Source organism: Neophocaena asiaeorientalis, unplaced genomic scaffold, assembly GCF_003031525.2.
Source record: "Neophocaena asiaeorientalis asiaeorientalis breed wild unplaced genomic scaffold, Neophocaena_asiaeorientalis_V1.1 scaffold130, whole genome shotgun sequence".
Taxonomy (NCBI): Eukaryota; Metazoa; Chordata; class Mammalia; order Artiodactyla; family Phocoenidae; genus Neophocaena; species Neophocaena asiaeorientalis.
The window spans coordinates 8,423,540-8,448,621 of record NW_020173397.1 but is presented as its reverse complement, the minus strand read 5'-3'; the positions used below and the strand labels follow the sequence as shown (position 1 = coordinate 8,448,621).

Here is a 25,082-nt window from a genome sequence, read left to right as displayed (position 1 = left end):
CGCTCGCCGGCGCCGGCCTCCGCGTCCGCGCCCCCGAGCCAGCCGTCGGGGCGCCGAGAGCCTGAAGAAGTTGGTGAGGTGAGTCGTGGCAGCCCCAGAATCCCATCCGCGGACCCGTGTCTCCCTCCTTCCACCCGTGTCCGGTCCATGGGAGGCTGTGGGCTGGAGGGACAAACTCCAAGTTCACCCACGGGCTGCCCACTTTTCTTTCTTTCCCCGCTAGAAATGAAAAACCGTCTTCGTGGAGTCCTGTTAACAGCGCAGTGCTGGTCATCACGTACCTTTTGAAAAGAGAAGTGTCAGGGAAAGTGGTCTGCATGGTACATTTTTAACTGTCAGGGCAAAGGCTTTTTTTTTTTTTTTTGCGTTCTTGCAAACATGCGCCCTTTGTCGAATTTCTCAATAGCCATCACGATTTAAGAATGCTTTATCTAACTCTCATGTTTCACTGGAGAATATCTACCAAAAACTTAGATCTGATTGAGTTGGAAAAGTTAGATGTTTACTAAGTACTGGCTGCCTCTCATTGAACCGCGAATCTCCCCCCTGTGCTTAGAACAGAAGAGGCTCTCGACCAGAGTGTACTAAGAAGTGTTCTCCTTGGAAGCGTGGGGCTTTCCCTGTTCCTCCTTCTTTTTCAGACTCATGTGTGGTCAGAGCCCTGCAAGGAAAACACCTTAGCCTTCGACATTCTGTTTGATATCCTCTTTATCTGCACAGAGCTTAACCCGCCACAGCTTTTCATCTTTGGCCTTAGGGTTGCTGGAACACCCGCAGGTTAGGGATTTGCGTTCATTTCCTTTGTTGTGGAGAGCTTTTTAAAAATCCCCTTGTCTTGTAGCCCTCTGTTTCCTCTACCATTTGGAGACTGTTGATGTTTCTAACTGCCAGTTGCAACGTCCACATTTGCTGGGCTCCTTAATTACTTGAAACGAGTGGAAGACTTCTTTTTCACCATAATGACTAAATTTGGTTTGGCGTTTTTACTGTAAGTGAGAGAAAAGTCAGGAAACCTAGTAAGTAGCTGTGTCAGCTTTTGTTTCTCTTCTGCCTGGTAAGAAATGTACAGATGGGTATGGACAAGTTTTAGGGGGAAAACCCCCAGTGATGTATAGAATTGCTTTTAAGTCTATTTAGAACCATTTACAATCTCTTATGAATGTATTCACTCTTTAAAATAAGGATATTTCTGTTAGGAAGTTAATAGGGTTTTCCCTCTTATGTACTGAGGTTTCTTGTAATGGATTCTATTACGGTTTAACTACAAAGTTGCTATGATTTGTAAGTTGATGGGACAAGTTGGAAGATAATTAGAATGGACACCATTTATCACAGCTAACTTTTTACAAGGCATAGTGTTAACCACAGTACATTAAAATAGTCATCATTAACACTTAGGTTACGTTCATTAACTACGCCATCTGCACCATAACCCTAGATAGTGGTTCTTTTGGAGTTCTCTTTGAACCAGCAGCACCAGAGTTACCTGGGGCTTTGTTGGAAATGCTGAGTCTCACCGCTCCCCTCCTCCACCCAGGCTCACGAAATCAAAAATCAAGAGGTTGAGTTCACTAGTATGTGTTTTAACAAGCCCTCCTCTTGTTTCTGATGCACACCAAACTTTGAGAGACTGCTCTGTGAAGTAAGCACTAATATTATCTCCATTTTACAGATGAGGAAAATATTACACAAGGTTTAGCAATTTGTCCAAGGTTCCACGATGAGGATACAGATCCCAGCAGTCTTGGTACAGGTTGAGCCCTTTCGTACTAATGCAGGTGTCATACAGTAGGCTTGCCTGCATTCATAATTTTCCTGAAATTTTTCTGAAGAAACATCATAGATTTTTGGAACTGTCTTCATCCTTCAAGGTGTTGGGAACATTGGGGCAGCATTTTCTTGTCTCTGTCTGAGCAAATTGGCTCTGACTCGGAAGAGATCATGAACAGAATCCAAATGGTTGTTTTCGGGAAGGACTATTTCCATGAGCAACAGTGTCTCCTGAAGCCATTTTTCTTCTAAACGTATCTCTTAGATCATCATGGAAATCATGGGCAACACCATAAGAATAAAGAACAAAATTTTCAAACTCAGGAAAGAGGAAAAAACAAAAAAAAGCCACAGGAAGTCTCAGGCTCGAATGCATAAACATGAAAGTCTAGCGTCCTCTGGCGATGTTGACATTTTCAGGGACTTATTAACGTTTCTTTTGCTACCTGGACAGAAACAGCGACAGAGCACTGAGGGAGCAGGAGGAAAGATCTCTGCATGGACGCCTTTGTTGCTTTCCTAATCCTGCCTGGGTTAAATTTTTGTGGTTTAGGAGGAATTTCATTTTAGGGAGGGAAAAGAAAGCCTCATGTTTTCAGAAAATGAGCGCTTTAATCTCTTTACATGGCTAGAATCCAGAAGAGACGAAGGCTACGGTGATCTTGTATCTCGAGCCTGGGGAGTAGTCGGCAGCAAGCGTGGAGCTGGGTGGGACCCAGTCCACCACCTGCTGACCATCCTCAGTCCAGGCTGCACTGCTCCCCCCGGGGTCCTGGTGTAAGTGAAGTCCTGCCACGTCAGCACAGCAAGCATGGCACTCTCCTTCCACATCTTGTTTTCATTTCGGAGAAGTTTCCAGGGACTTGCCTAGTTAGCAGGCAGACCCTACAATTTTATAACTAGTCATTTGTATGCAGTCTGTAGTGTGGTGGGCTCTCCTTTCTATAAATATAAAGCCGGGAGGTAATGTCTGCGTTTTAGGTCAAGGGTGGGATCTGAAAACGTACACCACACTATAAGTAGCCGTTCCAGTGCACAAGAGAAATGAAATCTTCCTTCTATTTTGTTTTTTTTTTTTGGTGATTTAGACCTGGCTGACTTCCAAAACAAATTTGAGACGTCTAACAGTAACAGAGACATATACAATAAGGCCATTGAAATACTTATGAAACATGAAAAGTCATAAAGAGGAGTGGGAAAGAAGTACTTTGTGACAAAAACTAAGGCCACTGTTTTTGTTTTTAATTACTAATTTTTCCAAATCTGAATTCTATTTATTTTTAATTTTTGCTGCGTTGGGTCTTCGTTGCTGCATGCGGGCTTTCTCTGCTTGCGGTGAGCAGGGGCTGCTCTTTGTTGAAGTGTGCGGGCTTCTCATTGCGGTGGCTTCTCTAGTTGCGGAGCACAGGCTCTAGGCGCACGGGCTTCAGTAGTTGTGGCTCGCGGGCTCTAGGGCGCAGACTCAGTAGTTGTGGTGCACGGGCTTAGTTGCTCCGGGGCATGTGGGACCTTCCCGGCCCAGGGCTCGAACCCATGTCCCCTGCATTGGCAGGCATATTCTTAACCACTGAGGCCACTGTTGTTATGAGGATTAAGTGTTCAATTTAGCTATAACGGGGCTTCCCTGGTGGCGCAGTGGTTAAGAATCCGCCTGCCAATGCAGGGGACACGGGTTCGAGCCCTGGTCCGGGAAGATCCCACATGCCCCAGAGCAACTAAGCCCGTGCGCCACAACTACTGAGCCTGCGCTCTAGAGCCCGCGAGCCACAACTACTGAAGCCCGCGCGCCTAGAGCCTGTGCTCTGCAACAAGAGAAGCCACCACAATGAGAAGCCTGCGCCCCGCAACAAAGAGTCGCCCCCGCTCACTGCAACTAGAGAAAGCCCACGTGCAGCAGCGAAGACCCAATGCAGCCAAAAATTAAATAAATAAATAAATTTATTAGAAAAAGAAAAATTTAGCTCTAACCTTCCTGGCAGCCGTGTCAAAAAGGGAACCATGATGGGCTGCCTTATTTTCTTTGAATGATAAGGGGAAAAGTTTATCAAGAGGGATTATTTATTCTTCATGGAACTGAATTCTAAAATGAGAATTTTATATTAGTATAGACTTCGGATTTCAGAAGACTGTCTCTCCAGCTTGTTCTGAAAACTCCTCTTTGAGCCTACATACGGAAGAGGAAGTTCAATATAACTGCCCATCTGTGTGATAGGAAAAAGAATTTGGCATCTGGAGTCCAGAGGATTGGGTTCTAGTCCTGAGCCATTTCACCCTAATTTGCTTATCTGTAAACATGTGGGTCGATCTACAAGTTTTCTAAGATCTCTTCCAGCTCTGACATTTGATGGTCCTGTGATGAGATCAACAAGTTCAGCTGCAAAATCCCATCAATGACTGTTGCTTAGCCCTTTGTGCCATCTCTTGCAAAATCACTGTTTCTCATTTACTGGCTGTAGCCTAGAGCTCCAAGTGATTAGTCAGCCTCAACCCCCTCCTGAACTTTATTCTTTGTCTGTGTGTTAGCCTGGCTATTGCTGTTTTCTCTTAAAATATGACTTCTAAGGGAGACTTAGGCTGCCTCTGTCATTTTATTCCGCAGTCATTCAGCAAATGTTTATTGCACATGTGTCTTGGGGCAGGTACTCAGTGTGCGATGGTGAATGGAGTTGCTTCCCTCCCAGAATTTGGGGGAGGGGGGAGGGGAGACAATACAGAAACACATTACACACTTGGCAGCCTCTGGAGCTGCCCCGAGAGGAAGCGTGCGTATTTGCTCATCAAGAGACAGCTCTTCCTGCAGTTCTCTTTGGTCTCTGAGATAAGTCTTCTTAGAGGGTTCAAGCCTGAATAAATGTCTCACTAAAGAGGGATGATGTTATACAGCAGAATGCCAAGTCTGTGGCCATCCTATAATTAGCTGGTCGCCCCAGAACACATTACAGATCTCTAGATCTTGGGGACCATCTATGATATTTTGTCACTGTGAGTCCTGATTCTTGTCCAATTCATTTTTGTTGATTGGTCCGTGAGACCCCTCTTTCACGCTCTCTGTGTATTCAGTTAATAAGCCCTCTTGGTTTTATCCCCAAATATAACCCCAATCCCACTATATCTACCACTTCCATGCTACCACTGAGCTAAACACCATAGTTTGACACATGGACTACAGTAGCTTCTCTCAGGCTTGGGGTTTCCACTCTAGCGCCCTCTACAGTCCATTTTCCATACAGCTGCTGGAATAATCTTAAATATGTAACTGGGTCACTTTGCTGGTTCCAGTGCCTAATTTCCCATCATACAGAGTAAAATTCTATTTCTTAGTGTGGCCTTTGAACCCTTGTTTGATTTCAGCCCATTTAGCTCTCTGATCTCATGTCCTGCCCTTCCCCACTTCAGTCACTCTGCTTCAGCCACACTGGCCTTCAAATGCACTCATTCCTACCCCAGCACTGTTTACTTTTTCCTGTGGTGGAATGTTCTTTGCTCACATCCTTGTGTGGCTAGCTCCCTCATTTCTTTCAGCTCTGCTTTCAGATTCTGTCCTCAGCGGGATCTTCCCAGCTGCCCTAGAAAAAAGGACCCTGCCCATCATCTTCGGCCTCCTTACTCTTATTTCGTATTTTTTTAAAATAGCACTCATCATTGTATGAAAATCCTACTTTGTTTGCTCCTCCCCTCTTCATGCACACTTCATGTCTTATTAACCAATGTACCACTGGCACCTAGAACAGAGATGATTTCACAGTAGGTACTCAATAAATATTTGTCAAATGAGCTAATGAATGAGTAAATGCAGCAACCCCCCCTTGTGCCAGCACTATATTGATACTAAGACTTTACTTATATTATTAAGTTACATGTTACCTAATAATATTCAAAACAATCTTACACCCTTTAGGAAAATAGTAAGTATCTCTAATAGTAACATCCTTCTAAGAGAGGGAATGTTTTTCTTTTTAAGAGGTTTTATTTTTTACAACAAATTTGTGGGAAAATTGGGGAGTATGTAGTACAGAGAGTTACCATATAGCCTGTATCCAATTTCCTCTCTGATTAAAATCTTACACTGGTACAATACATTTGTTATCATTTATCAAGTGATAGTGATACATTATTACTAATGTTTAATGTATTTAGATTTCCTTAGTTTTTACTTAGTGCTCTTTTTCTGTTCCAGGATTCTATCCATGACACCACAGTACATTTAGTTGTCATGTCTCTTTAAGCTCCCCTTGGCTGTGACAGTTTCTCAGACTTCCCTTTTTTTTTTTTTTTTTTTTTCGGTTCGCGGGCCTCTCACTGTTGTGGCCTCTCCCGTTGCGGAGCACAGGCTCTGGACGCGCAGGCTCAGCGGCCATGGCTCACGGGCCCAGCCGCTCCGCGGCACGTGGGATCTTCCCGGACCGGGGCACGAACCCGTGTCCCCTGCATCGGCAGGCGGACTCTCAACCACTGCGCCACCAGGGAAGTCTTCCTTGTTTTTGATGACCTTGCGAGTTTTGGAGAGCGCTGGTCAGATATAAGATACTCCGCTGTTGGAATGTGTCTGGTGTTTTACTCATGGTGATAACTGGGGTTATGGGTTATCTGGAGGAAGACCGTAGAGGTAAAGTGCCGTTTTCATCACGTCCTATCAAGCGCGTATACTACCGACATGATTGAACGTTGACCTTGGCCACTGGCTGAGCTAGTGTTTGTCAGCTTTCTCCACTCTAGACTTACTCTTTCCCCCCACTATACTCGACTCTTTAGAAGGAAGTCACTGTGCACAACTCCCACCTAAGGAGTGCGGAGTTGTGTTCCCCCTCCTTGAGGGCGGAGTGTCTCTATATAAGTGATATGGAATTCTTTTGTGCGGGAGATGTTGTGTTTGTTCTCCCCCCTGTGTTATTCAGTCATAAATCAGGATGGACTGGTAGATATTGATTTTGTGCTTTGAGTTACAGTCCAGTATGACTTTATTTTGTGGCTGAAATTGTTTCCGTCTGGTGATTAGTAGCTCTTTCACTTGGCTGCTCTGCTCCTCTGGTAGACCCCCATCACTGTGTTTCGGCTTTCTGTTTTCAGTTTTGCCTTTCTGAGCACTTTCTTACTCTCGGGCGCTACAAGATGCTCCAGGCTCATCTTGCTTCTCTGGATGAGGGAGTGTTTTTATTTCCTAGGAGCACCAGCGAAAGTTTTCTCCCATCTCATTGGCTTTGGTTGGTTTAAATGCCTACAGTGTGGATGAGGAAATGGGAAGGAGTGGAGGGGTGGAATGGGATTAGCTAATTGAAGTAAACCAGGCAAGGGCCACCCGCTGAGTTAGGGATGAAGCCAAGACCACCTAAACCACTGGGGTGAGGGTGATGTAATAGACTTGTCTTTGGCTCCTGACCTCCATTCTCCCACCCCACCCCCAATTTGACAGTGAACTGTACCTCCAGGCAATGGTCTAAGCCTGCTATGACAGTCCCATCCCTGTTGTAGTGTAAACTTTATATATCCAGGGCTAAGACATAATTTCATTTCTCTGGCAATAGTTACTGGTGTACAGGTGTTACATGACCCAAGCTGGCCCAGTCAGCTCCTGCGTAAGAAGGGAACGGGGGCTTCCCTGGTGGCGCAGTGGTTGAGAGTCCGCCTGCCGATGCAGGGGACACGGGTTCGTGCCCCGGTCCGGGAAGATCCCACGTGCCGCGGAGCGGCTGGGCCCGTGAGCCATGGCCGCTGAGCCTGCGCGTCCGGAGCCTGTGCTGCGCAACGGGAGAGGCCACAACAGTGAGAGGCCCGCGTACCACCAAAAAAAAAAAAAAAAAAAAAGGGAAGTTAATAAGAAGAGAAGGACTTATTTTACATTATTGGACAAAAGACTTTATCTTCTAGATATGAACAAGGAAATAAATAGTCCCAGTTGTCACCACGATCCTTAGAAAACCAGCTTTGGCTGAAGTCATCACTCTGGGCAGTAGAGTAGAGAAAGAAGGAGACTATGGGTCCCTGAGGATAGTACTGAGCCCTGGAATCCACAGATCCAGAGGCCTGCCCTATCTAGGTCCCTTCTCTTCCACGCTGGAGTTGAGGTTTCTGTTATTTGCATCCAGAATCCTCTTAACAGAACCAGATGGTTCTTTAAATCAAAACCTCAGTGCTGTTGATGGAGAGAGAGGGGAATGGCTGTAGGGGGCACACAGGAAATGAAGGTCCGTCACACCCTGGAGTGGCCATTCTGTGCACCTGACCTTGTCCCAGGTGGCAGGTGATTCCGGGATAGGTTCCTAAGCCAAATTAGAGCCTCTTTTTTAGGGATTTAAAAAATTGGGGTCAGAGACAGCATAAGGGAAAACTGTTTCTAGTGGCTGCAGCTGTGTCTCTGCCAGGTGGAGAAAGCTGGTCTGCATGGAGAGTTCATGGACCCAAGATGACCTGGAGGGCTGAGAAGCAACATCCAGCAACCGGGGTGGGGGTGGGTTCTGACGTTGTTCCCAAGGGCAGCTTCTGCCCTTTGCCACTGTCCCGTCCCTGTCCTAGCTTCTATGAATTGAGTTTCTGTCACTCACCACCATAACGTCCTGACTGATGTGGATATGTAGCACCTGTTTTTAGCACCTTTGGAAAATTCCGTAAATGGTGGCCATATTGACACATCTCCCTAGAAACTCCATAGGTGAGAGTCATTGGAAGAAAATTTGAGAACAGATTTGTTTCCTTTGGAAGTACTTCTCTTCATGTTATAATTTACTGTAAGAAAACAAGAGGTAAAGTTTTATGTTATATCTATCTTGCCACCATTTAAAATATTTAAAAAAAAAAAAAGAAAAGAAGAGGCTTCAGTTGAAGACAGAATTCATTGTATGTTCCCCTCCAGATCTTCCCCAGAGCTTGATTTATCTCATACGATGAAATTTCGAAAACTGCCCCCTGGAAAGAGGAGTTTCTTGACTTCATGCCTTTATTGGGAGTCCGTGATTTTTTTGGCAGCCAAGAGCGACTGTGGTGTGTTTGAGGGTGATGTTTGGATGCCCCTCCCCCCGACCTCTTTTAGCAACACAGAAGACTGTCATCTTCTGGTAAAAATTCATCATGGTACAATTTAGAGTCCAAGCTTTCCATAAATAGGAGGCAATAGAGAACACATAATCTGAAGCGTGATTTCCTTTTATACAAGAGGAAACTGAGGTCCAAAGAGGTAAAATTGTAATAATGCACATAAAACACCAAGCACAGGGCCAGCTCATGGCAATCACTCAGCAAGTGACGTGCTGCTCTGAGTACCGTTAGTGTCCATGGTTGCTTTATTATTTAGAAACTGAATCCTAACTAGATCCAGCTGACTGGCTGTGTGGCTTTGAATGAGTCAGTGCTCCTCGGCCAATCTAGGCTTTCTTCTAAGTTCAACGAGGAAATGAAACGATGTGAGTCAAAGGCTGGCACGGTACCTGCAACACGAGAAGGTCTCAGCAAATGTTAGCCAGAGCTAAGGATTTAGGCAGGCTTTTCCCTGGGTTGTGTCTTGAGAAAATGAAGACAGCTTCCACATATAACGAATGCTACCCTAACCCCAGTGTCCTGGTCCTTAGTGAAAGCTCCGGGAATAGATGGGACAGGACCCTTTTCACTGCCTCTGGTTGGGTTGGGCGATTGTTCTGGAGACTTTGAGACCTGGAAGTCAGGCTGTCTGTAGCTTTGATTTCCACTCAAGGGCAGAGAACTATTGTTTCCGAGCTCAGAAAAGCAGAGGGTAAGTGAAGAGTTTTCAGGAATTAGGAGGTGTCCTCAGGCACCAAAACGCAGAATTTTGTTCACAGACAGTGCTCTTCAGGGGCCTGTGTCTCTGCTTGGGCTTGAACCCTTGCTCTGCTTTTTCCTCATCCCAGTTTTGTGGGAATTAAAAGGAGCCGGGTTGTCTGACCACTGGTTCCAAAGTAACAAGCCTTAGTGTTCAAGTATCAAATTTCATCCCTCAGGAGGAATGGGTTAATGGATGTCGGTGTTAATGTCTGAGAACTTTTAAAAATGCACAAACACTTCAAACCTCGTTTGTAGTAATTTAGGGTATTGACACTTAAAATAAATTTTTTGCTGCTCTGCCTCGCCCATTTTGGGCATGGACATAAAATATTTGGAGAAAAATGAAGGCTTCTGATGCATCTAAGTTAATATTTAATAATAATGATGATAACAAGTAATATTTAATGCTGACTTAAAACATGTCAGGTACCGTATGAAGCACTTCACCACGTTATTTCGTTTAATCTTCGTAGCAATCTAAGGGGTGGGTACTATTACGGGATAGGTCAAATTCTTTTTCATTTGGAGTGATGGAATCCCAGCTCATCAGCTCATATCACTTAATCATAAAAGGGGATTTACTAGCTCATAAAACTGTGATGTGCAAAGGAGATAAAGCTTCAGTCATGGGTGTGTCCAGGATGTGTGACCATCTTGCCTCCATCTTTTAACTTTGCTTCCTTCTGTGTGGCCAGATTTTTCCATGTGATAGTTCCAACGGGTCTGGCTTAAGTCCTCCTCCTTTAGTAACCTTGAAGGGAAAGACTTCATCCAGCAAGAGTCCCAGGGCTGCCTCTAACCGCCCTGGCTTGGATCACATGCACACCAACCCCTGATGTCTGCATCTGGGGGAGGATGCTTCAGTGTGTCCAAACCCCATGAACTGAGAACAGTGGTTTCCCCCGAAGAAAACTGAGGTGCTCTTACCAGAAACACCTGGAAATGGACGCTAGTAAGAAACACCAAAACCAAAAGCAAAGAGCCACTAGAATCAACAAGCCCTTTTTTTTTTTACAGATGGGGAAACTGAGGGTGAGAAGTAGTTAAAGTGTGTGCCCAAGATGGGACAGCCAAGTGGCAGACCTAGAATTTGAAGCCAGCTCTGTGTGCATCTAGATCCATATTGCTTACAACCATACTGTACTTGGGAACAGATCTTGAAATGTGAAGTATTTGATGGCTTTCCAGAATCCCTTTGAAGAAGATCCCTTTGATAAAATCTCTTTTCTTTTTTTAAATTTGAAAATTGTTCGTATTTGTAAGGGAAAAAAACAGATTATAAAAATTATCCCATTCTTTAAAAGTTTTTACATATTTACATATTTATATACACACACCTACATATAGTGGTTATAACTCTGGAAGATGGTATACCAAAACGTTAACAGAGGTTATGAAGTTGGTTTGGTTACCCCTCGCCTGCCTTCGCTTGTCTGTATTTTACACTTTTTTCTGTGATAAGTATATGCATTACTTGTATATTTATGAAACAATTTAAAGTATATTAATTATCATAAAAATTTTAAATCCCTATTGGCCTGAGGCATAAGAGTATGGAAATTAGCTGGGGAGACCACTTTTCCTTTGCTTAAATTGGTAAGTCCCGGGGCTTCCCTGGTGGCGCAGTGGTTGAGAGTCCGCCTGCCGATGCAGGGGATGCGGGTTCGTGCCCCGGTCCGGGAGGATCCCACATGCCGCGGAGCGGCTGGGCCCGTGAGCCATGGCCGCTGAACCTGCGCGTCCGGAGCCTGTGCTCCGGCAATGGGAGAGGCCGCAACAGTGAGAGGCCCGCGTACCGAAAAAAAAAAAAATTGGTAAGTCCCTTATGCTCTTTTTCAGGAAATGAGATAGAGATGCCCATTCTCAGAATATGTAATCCTCATGCTTCTCCCTCGTATGTCACCAGACATTTATTTCAAACCAGCGCTGCTGGTTCATATTTTTTAAATCTCAATAACATCTTAATTTGAAAAGAAGAGGGAGATGGAGAAATAGAATCCCCTGTGTGTCAGGAACAGTCACGGGGGGAAGAATGAAATGAGAATCAGTCCAGGCAGCCTCCTAGAGTTTTGGAAGGAGAAGAATTATAAACCCAGTTGTGCTCTTAGACCTCAGCTAAGAGCAAGAGGATGGATTATGGAGGTAGAGATGGTGCAGGTGTGCCGTGCGAGTCACACCTGGCGGGGCTGTGGGTGAGGACTGAAATCCAGTCCACCTTCGGATCATTGAGTCAGGAGCTCTGAGTAGAGATAAAGGCTTCATCTGCCTGGAGGGGCTCCTTTTCTGACTCGCTTGTGTGTGACCCCAAATACAGCGTCATAAATAAAAGCAGGGCTTCTTAAGTCCAGCTGCCTGAGTTTGAATCCTTGCTCTGCTACTTCCTAATCATAAAGCATGTATATGTGTACAATGATGGCTAAAAGCAGACACACACACCTAGAGACGCACAAAGTCACCAGCTTTGGACATTGAACACCTACTGTGCGTTAGACCTAGACTTTGTTTAGGAACACAGCCATGTTTCAAATATCATGATCCAGACTAAATACAAACTGTTAGTAATTGGATGCCCTTATCGAATGATTTTATCAAGCCTCCCCCTCATGGCAGATATTTTGGGCACTGTGTCAACACTGTTCACGTAATGCTGGGACTTCAGGCTTTTCTGTCTGTCTTGGAAGATTAAAGATAGTTGATTTAACTCCAAACCATGGGTCGTTAAAAGTGATTTAACCGTTAGCACAGTCCTGAGCGTCACGTCTGGGTTGCTAAGTGAAGGCTCTACTTACAGCTTCGGTGTGGAAATTTTTCGTCAAGGGTCTCGTGTGTTCCCAGACCTGTGGTTTGTGAGGAGCTTCACTAGTGCCTCTGGCTGCCAGCACTTAAGGCAGATATAACCACCCATCACCAGACACTCCTACTAGGGGCTGAATCAAGGTATTTCCACGTCTTCAACTGCCACTCTGACCCCATTTGCAAACTTCTACATTCAGATAGCCGTGGCTTCGTCTTGTAAGAGATTCCACTAGGGGAGAGGGGAGTGGCATTCTGCTATTCAAGTCTTCCCCTAGGGTGAGCATATTCAACCTCTTAAAATGTGTCTGCTTCCTTCCCCACCCTCATGTTTCTGTGTTTCCTTCCCTGTTAAAACTAGTCACCAAATGTTTCAGGCTGTGTTTGAAAGAACTGTGATTTTTTTTCCGTCCAGCTCACACGGCCGGCCCGTATCATAACATCAGCTTTACCTGAGTTAATTTAGCCTGTCAGTTAAGGAGAAGCCCTGGAAACAGAGGTAGCAGCAGATGGCAGAAAAGAGGGTCTGAGTAGAAGCAATTACTCGCTTTAATAATTCAGTGTGTTTTGCAGTAATAGGCTCCAACGTAAATAGCAGACACACAAATGCCGTATTTCATTATTTATACACTCCAGAAATTGAAGTTTAATTAAGTCACACGCTTGAGACTTTTTAAGCAATTAAGGAGACGCTTGGTCTTGGGCAGCGCGGAGGTGGTGAGGCTGCTTCTGCTCTGAGCCTTCTGTGTTACGAGCATCATTGCTCATTGGATCACAGGGCTGGCTTAAGCCAGGACAATGGGGGCGGCGTTTTACAAGCCTCAGTTGTTCCCACGTCAGTATCATGATTCTTTTAACATGACTACACTACCATATGCTAACTTTAAAAGGAAAAAGTTTAAATCTATCCCTGTTATAAATGTGTGCCTTTATGTATTTAATAAACAGCTTTATTGCAATATAATTCAAATACCCTTAAAAGGTGTACACTGTGGAGGTTTTTAGTTTACTCACAGACTTGTGCAGCCATCCCTGCTATCCAATTTCAGAACAGTTTCATCACCCAAAAAAGAAACCCTATACCCATAAAAGCAGTCACTCCCCATTTGCCCCTTCTGTGAGTCTCTGGTAACCACTAACCTGCCTTATGTCTCTATGGATTTTTCTATCCTGGACTTTTCATACATATGGAGTCATAAAACATGCGGTCTTTTATATTTTCACGAGGTCCACAGTTCACGGTTTTAAAGGTTCATACATGTTGTCACATGCATCAGTACTTCATTCCTTTTTATTGCCAAATAATATTCCATTGTATGGACATACCACATTTTGTTTATCTATTCATCAGTTGATGGACATTGGGGTTGGAATTTTTGGCTCTTGTGAGTAATGCTCCTATGAACATTTATAAATGTACACGTTTTTGTGAGGACATATGCTTTCATTTCTCTTGGGTAGATACCGAGAAATAGGATTGCTGGGTCATATGGTAGTTCTATATTTAAAATTTTGAGGAACTGTAGAACTGCTTTCTGAAGTGGCTGCACCATTTTGCAATCCCACCAGCAATGTTTGAGGGTGCTAATTTCTCCACATTCTGAGTATATTTGTTTTTAAAGGAAATTTTATAACATCACCATGAATTGTCAGCAAAAACATAAACAGAAGGTAATTGTCAAATCAAACACTAAGAAAACCAAACAATGTTGTTCATTTCTAACTTGATTCTCCTGCTGAAGGTTCTGTATCTAAAGTCTGCTGTCTTTTCAGTTGAAAGGGAGGATTAGGCAACATTAGAAAGGTGTTCAGGGGACTTCCCTGGTGGTCCAGTGGTTAAGACTCTCTGCTCCCAATGCAGGGGGCCTGGGCTTGATCCCTGGTTGGGGAACTAGATACCACATGAATGCTGCAACTAGGAAGTCTGCATGCTACAACTAAGAAGTCCACATGCCACAGCTAAGAGTCTGCACACCACAACTAAAGATCCCGCGTGCTGCAACTAAGAGCCAGCACAGCCCAAAATAAATAAATATTAAAAAAGAGAAAAAGAAAGGTGTTCAAGACATATTAGCACCAACTGAGACTTTCTTATTGCCATTGTTGAAAAAGAACTGAAAATGGAATAACTTCTCACTATGAGACTCAGTGTTATTTGATGCAGTGTCTAAATGATAACTACAACCTAAGCATCACCGCTTCAGAACACAAGGAATTTGGAGGCACTGATGCCATACGCAAGTGTGTTTCATCTTGTTTCAGCAGTCAGCTACACGGTTACCTCATACAAGGAGTTCAGAGGTGGCTGGGCTAATGTGTATTACATTTTTTTGTTTTTGCTTCTTACGGTCTGGTGTTTTCCAAGAACTCTTGAGTAAATTGGAGAAACTGTCAAAATTACTACATTCTTGCTAGGATAATAGCTATTAACCCAGTAAATCCATTCCAGGGAATGTAGTGAAAGGAAATAATGCAAAGAAAGAAAGAAATCTATTGGCCCACCCATGCTTAGTGCAAGATTTTTTAATATATATAACTGAGAACAGTTGGAAACAACAACACAAAGGAAATGATGATAAGCCATATGGTGTTTTAGCTGGATGGAATAAAATGATGGTCATGAAGACTTAAAAAGTAATAAGAAAAATAAAAGAAGCAGATGAAAAAAGTAGGATATAAAATTGTATGTACAGCATTACTGCAGCTGTAAAAATATGTATTCAATGGAGTAAAGACCAGAATGTAACATGCAAAAAAACCCATTTTTTATGGGGCAAGAAGTTTTTTCATGTACCAACTTTACTATTTCAACACGTTTTACATTTTTTTAATTGAAAATGTGCATTGTGTTTTATTCCAGTCTTTTTTCTAAAGATATTTTTAATTTATTGATACACTGTCTTATATTGACTGTAAATAATATTGTGTACTTGCTATGAATTACAATGAAAGAATATATAATCACCAGCTGAGGTTCATTTTTGGAATAAAATAAACAAAGACCATGATGGAAAATAAAAGGGACGGTGCTCCTTCAATGAGGTGTCAGGGGAGACCATTCTACTGTCCAAAAGAGAAGGAGGCAGCTTTGCAAAGAGCTAGGGAAGAACATTCCAGGTGGAACAGTTTGTGTGAAGGTCCAGGATATGAGCCCAGCACTAGGTGCTTCAGGTAGTAAGAAGGAAAAGGTGCAGGGTGTTCAGCTCACAAAACTGAAGGATCGGGAACCATCTTCTAAAGAGCAGATGAAGCCCCGAAAAATATTGAGGAACGGGGGTGAGGAGAAACACCTGCAAGAAGCTCAACTCAGTGAATGAAGCGGAATAAACCGGCAGCTGAGAGACGACGGCAGCACGGAAGGTGGAATCGCTGCATCCACGGACTTCGCCATGGAGACATGGTCCGCGTCTGGGCGCGGCAGTGAGAAGCGAGGAGAAAACCAGACCCGCCTCCTGCCCTGAGGCCCCTAGGACAGGGCAGGAAGAACAGCTGCCACTCCAGGGGTCTGCTGGGGAGGTGGCGTCCTCACAAGGCAGCATGTTTTCATTAAGGCAAGAGGTGAAGAGGAGACCGTGAGAAAAGGCAGAGGATAGAATGGGCGTTCCTGAGGGCTCGGGGAAGAGTTCGGCAGACAGAGGAGAGGTGAGAGGTCAGCTCAGATGATGAGCTCCTGGCTGGAGATGAACTGCACATGGTTGTAGTTCAAGTGTGCTTATGTGTAAACTCTGGGGCCTCACCCCAGACCCCCGGAATCAGAATCTCTGTGAGATGGGGTTTCAGTACCAACAAACACCTCCCGTGATGATGGTATGCAGCCGGGTCGGGAATCCGCTGTGCGACATGGTATCTGGTGTCTCCTCCGCCTATGAAACTGGTGGAGTCATGGAGATTTGATCAAGGTCCTAGCAGTGAGCTACAGAGAGGGAATGGATTCATGGAGCATTTCAAGGATGACTCCTAGTGAGAATATGAGAGAGGCGGAGTGAGTCCAAGGTGATTGGAAACCTATTTTTAAGACCTACGTTAAGACACCTTTTTTTTTTTTTTTTTTTTTTTTTTTGTGGGATCTTCCCGGACCGGGGCACGAACCCGTGTCCCCTGCATCGGCAGGCGGACTCTCATCCACTGCGCCACCAGGGAAGCCCTTAAGACACTTTTGATTGCTAAGTTGTAAGTTTGTTTCAAACTGACTTAAGTAGAGGAGAATTTATTGGCTTGATCAATGAACTTCCAGGGTTAGGGTCAGTGCACCTGGATTCAGGTGCTCAAGTAATGCCACCCGAGATCTGACCCACCATCTTGTAGCTCTGCTTTCTAGTCTGCTGACTGCCTTCCAGGCTCTACCAGTGTGGTGACCAAGGTGCCTGCCATCAGCTCCAGCCTCAGCAACAGGTCTTTAAAAATCCTGGACAGCAAATGTCCACTCCAGTCTTCTTTAATAAAGTGTAAATAAGAACATAGTTAACCACCAGTCAGAGCAGGGGAAGCACAGTTCCCCATCTCCCATTTGCCACCAACACCTGGTGACTCAAGGGGTTAAGAAGTCCTAGGTTCACAGACTGGACTTCCCTTGATCCTTGCAGAGCCTTCAGGTGACATTTGAGAGGGGCTGAGTGTGCTGTTGGTAAGATCTCGTGAAAGGCACACCATTTCAGCACCCTTAAACTTGATTATTCCGTGTGACCACACAGCACAGACGCTTATTACCTGAAGCCTAGGATTTTTAATGTAACGTGAGAGGTAACACAGTAGGGGCAGCAAAGGTCTCGTTAAACCCCAGCCGCTGATACTTGAACTGCCACCAGGAGAGGCTTTTATTTGTCTTTTTTAGTACCTGTCACCAGACACCAAAAAAGATTACAGGCCCCAGCCCCTGCTCTGTGTACCGTGCAGTCCCATATCACTGAAGCCTGCAAAGAAAAGAAGTGGCCTGCTGTGCTGCAGGGAGGTGCAAGCTTTTTTAATCAAAAAGAAAAACAAAGTATATGTCAAATAGTTCGGGCGTACGAATAAAACAGACAATTACATCATGAATTTCTGTGAACCCTGCACTCATCTTAAGAAATAAAAACTTAAGTCCCTGGAAATAACCACTGCCTTGCCTTTGATGTCTCTCATCCTCATGCATGATGACTTTTGCTCCATATGTCTGTGAAGAGCACACAGTGCTGTTTTGCTGGTTTTCAAGCTTCATCCAAATGGTCTCACGCTATCACTATCCTGCTACACATTGCTCTTTCTCCTCTTGATCCTTATGTTGACACGTGACCTTCTGAGTTGTTCGTTTTCTCTGCTGTGTAGTATTCCACTTAAACTTGTCAAATAATTCATGATTCTCCTGTGCGTAGACAGAAGAGTTTTTTCCAACTTTTCACTATTATACACAGGGCTGCTGTGAGCATTCTTGTGTGGGTCCTGTGCAGACGTGCAAGAGTTTCTTCAGGTCACATATGTAAGGGTAGAACCAGAAGAGTGAGGGCGTATATATATATATATATATATATATCTCTTCACTCCTGATAGATGTTGCCAAAAGGCTTTCCAAAGTGTCTGGGTCAACTTACATTGCCCCTAGCGGCCTCTGAGCTGTCCCCCACCTCCATATCCACTCTGAGACGTGTATGGTCCAACTTTTATTTTTTGCCAGTGTGAACATAACGTGGAATCTCTTTATTGTTTGAATTAGTATTTCCCTGATTACTGAGGTTAAAACTTTTAATTTATGTAAAAGCCCAAGGTGTAAAGCTAAACTAGGCTGAGTTGTTCTATTTGGGGGTGGGGTAATGGTTCGTATTTAAGATATCTAAGCTATTGCATTTATCGTTTTAGTACCTTTGGATACCTGTGTTTTTAAACATTGAACATAATTTTAAGCAAGTGAGTTTGCATTAAATCTCTTTTGTAACATACTTTGGCTGGTATTTTGACTGTCTTTTTTGTTAATTGACTGTGATTTTAGCATTATCTGTGACGCATCCTTCCCATCCCTTTACGTAAATTGGTTGGGAGTTGGCTTTAATAGCAGGTATGAAAACCCATCCATGAAGCTGAGGGAGAGAAGACGTCTGAATCCTGAAGGCAAGGGTTCTTGAGTTCACCAGGCATCCTCCTGATTTAGTGTCTTTGCTCTGACTGTCCCCTCTGCCTGGAATCTTCCTCACCCAGAAAAGCACGTGACTCCCTCCTGCCTTCCCCACCGTCAGGCTGTCGTCGGATCTCACTTTCTCAGTGAGGACTCCCCTAACTTTGCACTGTATAATATATTCCAGCCCATCAGCCACTCCTGTATCCCTCCTGGCTCGGTTATCTATTTCCTCCTAGCACTTACCACTGGATAACTTTCTATATAAGTTACTTAGTTATTGTTTGCTTTGACCATTATCCTTCCTTTGTCTTTTTCCTACCACCTGTAGAATGTAACTTCTGCAAGGGCAGGCATCTTGGTCTGGTTTGTTCGCTACTATCTTCCTGGCACCTAGAACGGTGTCTGGCACGTAGCAGGCACTCAGTATACCTTTGTGGACTAATAAATGGGCTGCAGTTAGCAAGGCAGAGAGAGCAGAGAAGAGCATTTCTGAGAGACAGTGTATGTGCCAAGGCCCGAAGGCAACCCAGCATGGTCCATGGTCTCATGACTAGGCGTGAGCTGGAGAGCTGCAATATAAGTGTGACCGTGATTTTGCATGGCTGCCCACGCAGGCGGAGGGTGCTAGAGGCAGTTACAAGAGATATAAGTAGGAGCCGCAGTCAGCAGTTTGGACTTGACCTTGAAGGCAGTCGGGAGCCTTACATGATTTTTATCAAGGGAGTAACACTATCCTATGTGCATTTTTAGAAGAACGTCACTCTGGCACCCACAAGAAGAAATCATAGGATAGGGGTTAACGATCAGACTGGAGACAGGTGGACCATCTAGGGGGCTGTCACAGCGATCAGGTGAGGGAAGTTGGTGATCTCATCAGGTAGCAGCAGGGGCATGGAGAGACGTGGACAATTTCAGGAGATATGTAGGACATCTCTACTTGTCTTTTCCTCCGATCCCCGAAATAACTAGAATCTCAGTGACTCCCCGAATCTGAGCTTAACTAAGCCAGCAGGCTGTGCTTCTATTCAGCGCACTCTTAAGTAATCAAACTGGAAAGCTATCAAAAGTCCTCCACCCACATCTTCAACTTTCCTCTTGGTGAAAGAAATCTGGAGCAAGGCTTCCTTTATTCGACCGAGCAGTGAATAATGGAGCAGCACGCTGATTGAACTCGAAGTTTTTGGAAGGAAGGTAGCATTCCACGTCCAAGTTCCCCTGGTCTCCAGATCTTTTGTGCAAGTAAATTAGTTTCATTTGTCTCAGGGCACCTTTTCCAGGCCAGCTTCTTCCAGCTTGCCTGCAAATGTTTCTCAGTGGTGTGTTTGAGGCTTGGCTGTGTCTCCTTGTCTGGAACAAATGTTTTATGACGAGGAAATAGCTGGATGATGATTCTGGACTTCTTGGACCCTATTCCCCTCTCAGCTGTTGACTGGATATTTGATACCTTGGTAATTTTCAGCTTAACCTGCCCCCTCTCCCGTCCGCTTCTCGTTAATATGCATTTCACACTGGAAGCTGAATTTCTTACCTACCAGCTCCGCAGTCTTGAGCGAGACAGTTAGGATTAACACCTGTTTCTTTAAGACTCTCCCGAGATGGAATGGAGGCCCATGCGTTGTTTTCTTTGCTCACTTCCCGGGTGTGCATGATCTCCTATGGTCCGGTGGTCATGCATTCCACTGCGAGCTAAAACCATCCAGATCATGGGAGTATCACGTTGCTCGTTTCACATGGGAAAGCCACCGCCCACCTTCCTCTTGCTCAAGTTGCGTTCAAATCTAATTTCCATGGCCCATGTGAGTGGGAGCTCCACAGCCCTGTGTCAGCTGTCAGAGTTTAGCAATACCATTTCCAAACATGGGCCAGTAGGCAGCCAGCAGGCACTAGACAGCTCAATGCTGGCGGAAAAAGCCTCAGACACCTATAGCAGTCCAAACAGTGACTCATCCTGCTATTGCCAGGATAAATATGGGAATAAACGGTATTTTTCTCTAAGCAGGAAGAATTGTCAAAATGCTTATCATTTTATAAAATATAACAGATTGTGCCTGTTCATGTTTTGAAACGTTCCAACCCTTCACTAGCTGTTTTTTTTCCTCTTTTATGAGTTTAATAACAGCTTTCACCTGTTTTTCTTCTTTCTAGGAGGCCTGGAGAACTCAGGAGTTTCCAAGCTGTACTGCCCCCCGAGCTCTGGATCCACCTGGCCGTGGTGGCCTGTGGCAATCGGCTGGAGGAGACGCTGGTCATGCTCAAATCGGCCGTGCTCTTCAGCCACAGGAAGATGCGATTTCACATCTTCACCGAAGAATCTCTGAAGTCCGAGTTTGACAAGCAGGTGAATGTGCAGGAATTGTGGCGCGCTGTTTACTGAGTGCAGACAGACTGCATTGCGGGAAAGGCATATCCTGTTTCCTAATTATTTTGCTGCATACTCAGCTGTGCGCCCATGAACCCTTGACTCTGAGCCTTACTGTTCTCATCTATAATATAGGGATAATTACACCCCCTGTAGAGAGACATGGTGAGGATTAAATGAGATGATGCACTTAAAGCACTTGACCCAGGGCTCCATCCCTCTTGGTGTTATTGACATTGTTCTTAGTGGGAGTCACGTAGCTAATTTTTATCTATGTATGTATGTTTTTTGAATGACCAATAATATATGCTCATCAAAATAAATTCCAACAGTATAGATGTTATAAATTAAAAAGGCAGAAGTCCTTGCTACGGTTCTTTCCCACACAAGAAATTGTCAGAGTCAACACTTGTGAGTGATTCTCCCATATTTTTTTTCATATGCAAGTGTGTGTGTGTTTACACATCTGTGTGATATTGTATGTTTGTGTGTATACACATATATTTGTATAAGTATAAACACGTATAACACATGCACGTATTCTTTTATTATATATATAATATACTTATTTATTATATTTATTTATCAAAACATATTTCTTTTACAAAATCCAAATCACTCTCTGTGTATTATTCTGGAACTTGCGTTTCCTCACTTAAAGCCATAGCATCAACATCGTTGCAGGTGAGGACTCATAGATTCTCACCTCATCCCTTTTTGCTGACGACACAATCTTTTATTATGTGGCTGGGTCATCATTGATTTGACTCTTCCTGTACTGAGGAATGAGTAACAGCTTCCTCCCAGTCCAGGAGAGCTTTGGAATTGCCTCTTCTCCCCGGGCTCGGTACGTGTGCGACTGTAGACTAAGCTTTCTTTTCCTCGAGAGGCTTCTCTTGCGGTGAGCTCTTGTGCGCTGGCAGAGAGAGAAGCGCTTTTGTTTTGTATCTACCGACTTGTGTCACCAGGCTGCATCCTGCCACTGGGGTAGCCATGCTGATGAGAAAGGCCAAAGCAGCCCGTTGGGCAGAGAAAGACTAATAACAGAAAGCTAGAAAACGTGTTATGTGTTCTCCAGAAAAAAAATCACGTCGACATCCTCAGCAAGAGAAGTCAGGGTAGAACAGTCTTGGGGCTTTGAAATTGATTGGAAAATGGCTTGAGGAAGGTCTGAGTCAGTGAAAGGGGCAAAGAAAAACATTGAAACACGTGTAGGTAGCTTCTCTGAAGCTGTGGTATAAGGGGAATTATAATTAATAACAATAATAGTAGTAATAATAATTTTAAAAATAAAATAGCCTTTATCAAGGCCTTATGACTTATGATTTACTCTTACTGAATCCTCACAAGAATCCTTTGAAGATGGTAATAACCATGTCCCTATTTTACTAGCTGAGATCATTGAGACTCAGAGAGTCTTAGTGAGTAGCTCATCAGGTGTCAGTTCAAGGTTACTGACTCAGACCTCCACGAACTTAACCACTATACCCTACTACCTCCCAAACTAGTAGATGGAAGTCTTGAATTCAGAATTTAGCTCCGCTCTTGCTGTGTGATCTCGGGCAAGTCTTGTGGGCTTTTTGGACTTCGCTTTCCCCCTTTGTAGCTTGGGACCAGCAGAAGTGATACAAGAGGTGCTCCTCGGTAATCTTGATAGGCTAGCTCAGGCTGCAGTGACAGCTTCCAGAAAGCTCAGAGACTTTCCACATGCCTGCTGCGTGTCTCATGCAAGCACAGCAGGGTCCCTGTCCACACGGCCCCCTCAGCCTGGGACCACAGTTGACAGAGACCATTCATGCACGGAGCTGCACCTGCTGGAACATTTGGCCTCTGCAGTTCTTGAGATGCCACTAAAGGAAAGATTGGGACTATCGGATCCCCACTGTGCTTTTCACTCCCTCAACTTGGCAGTGACATTTCTGCTCCTATTTAACTGTCCAGAAGCAGTTGGTCACAAGGCCCACCCAACTCCAAGGGGGCTGAGAGGTATCCTACAGGAAGGAATGGAGGAAAAGTGGCTATGGGTCAACACTAGTCAGGTCATGTACAATATCCATTGGACAAGTATTTATTGAGTACCTACTGCATGCTAGAAGTTGGGGCATGAGGACAGAGCAGAACAGAATACAGGCTTAGACTTTAAAAAGACAAGAGAAGTCTTGTGTATATGTAACTATAGATGTGTAACAGATTGTGTTTTCCAAAGGGCCTCCTGTTATTCACACCTTTGTGTATTTCCCTCCTGCACTGTCCCAGGCCTGGCCTGTGTGACCAGTAGCATAGGGAAGAAGTGATGCTATGTCACTTTTGAGATTAGGTTTAATAAGGCACTGCACCTTCCATCTTGGTTGCACTCTTTCTCTCTTGGAGGTCAGCTTTTATGTCAGAGCAGCCCTTGCAGAGGCCCATGTGTTAAGGAATGAAGGCCTCTTGCCGACACTCGTGTGCTTGAGCTTGGAGACAGGACCTCTAGCCCCATCCAGCCTTCACATGACTCACCCTCACGAGAGGTCCTGAGCTGGAACAACCCAATTCACAGATCCCTGACCCTAAAAAATGATATGAGTTAATGAACGTTTGTGGTTTTAAGCTACTAGCTTTTGGGGTAATTTGTTATAAGGCAAGGGCTAATACAGATACGTCTACATACATAATACGTATGTGTATATAAAATAGAGTATGCCAAATGTCCTGAAGCTAGATCATTGAAAGCATACAGCTTGTGCCTGGCTCTGTCTAGGGATGCCTGGCCCTGGAACCTGGCCACCATGCAGTGAGGAAGTCCAAACTCGCCCACACGGAGAGGAGCTGAGGTCCCCAGTCGGTAATTGACCTCCACCACCGGACATGTGAGAACGAGCCTTCAGATGATTCAAGCCCCCAGCCTCCAAGCCTTCTAGCTGAGGCCCCAGACATTGTGGAGCGGACTCAAGCCGTCCCTTCTGTGCCTTGTCTGAATTCCTGGTCCTTGGATATCTGAGCATAATAAATGGTCATTTTATACTACAAAGTTTTGGGGTAATTTGTTATGAGCCATAGCACCTGGGACATTATAAATTAGGAGCTAAAGTATGGGGAAATATTGCAGATACCTGTGAAGTTGAGCCACGTTTTACGTTGCCGTGCTGACTTTATCCCTCTGATGGCTTATTTCCTCAGTTCTTTGTTAGACCAGTGAAGCTCCATTGGCAAAGGAGATTATAATAGGGTGTTCACATCACGGCAGGGCATATGGAGTCACCCCTTTCTTTTCCATGCTGGGATCATGGTGCAAATTTAGATGTTAAGTATTGGCTCTTCCGTAAGTCACAGAACTTTTCTCAGTCTCAATTTCTTCATCTGTATCAAGCAAAAATCTATAATAGACATACAAAAGGGACAACCAATTCTTGCTCTTCTTATTGCTGAGTGTAATTGTGAGGCTGAATCAGATAACCTATTTATTCTCTCATTCCACAAAGATTCCTTGGAACATCTCCCTGGGTTGGGCACTGTGTTAGCCCTGAAGCTATAGATCAGCAGCAGTTGGTTTCTGCTCAGCCACATGAGATGCTGGTGTGGAGGCGCAGGTTATACCATCCTTCTGAAGGTTGTCAGTTTCAACACTGAGGCATTGTGGGAATATCCAGAGTGTCTTGGGATAACTTCCGGAGATGCTCAGGGCCACATACCTCAGGGTCAAAACAAAACAAAACAAAATGCTAATCGCCGTCATTATACCTCTGGAAACGGCATTGTGGACGAGTTCTGTTATACTTAAGTAGAAATTTTTTTAAAGCTGCTTAAGTACACTGTCTGGTGGTATTTACTGTCTACGTTGTTGGTATTTAATATTTGAAAGTTTCATTTATTTTTGTCATCTCCCAGTATAAAAGCTGAAAATGCCAGTTGGTTGATTTTGTAGCTTCTCCAGAAGTTCAGGATCAAATATATGATTTAAGTTTGATTAATTTGTGCTCCTGCCCTAGACTTAGAATCAGGAAATAGTGCGACACAGAAGCGGGGATGGCCACCAATCCGTTCTGGTGATAGGTGGGGCCCCATGGGGCATTGACATCGTGTGTGTGTGTGTGTGTGTGTGTGTGTGTGTGTAGCTCTGACATAGGAAGAGGTGTCAACAGGAATTTCTAGTGGCTGGAGTCAGTATACTATTCAAATATAGACATAGGAACAAATATAAATGGACTGAATGAATATTCCACTTAAAAAACATGGATCGGCAAAGGTGGATAAGCCCTTCTAGAAGATAGGATGCTAAAGATCAAAGAGTCGAGGAAATCAGTAGACTATGGGACCTTCCCGTTC

General features: G+C 44.4%; 1 protein-coding gene across 1 annotated transcript in view; it reads left to right on the top strand.

Annotated features, from left to right (window-relative positions):
• Positions 1–6: 6 nt before the first annotated feature.
• GXYLT2 (glucoside xylosyltransferase 2) overlaps positions 7–25,082 on the top strand; it is an 80,426-nt gene continuing 55,350 nt past the window's right edge. The window contains exons 1-2 of the mRNA XM_024747084.1: positions 7–78; positions 20,564–20,756. Of these exons, the coding sequence (XP_024602852.1) occupies positions 20,667–20,756 (90 nt within the window). The 5' untranslated portion in view covers positions 7–78; positions 20,564–20,666. The remainder of the gene's footprint in view (positions 79–20,563; positions 20,757–25,082) is intronic.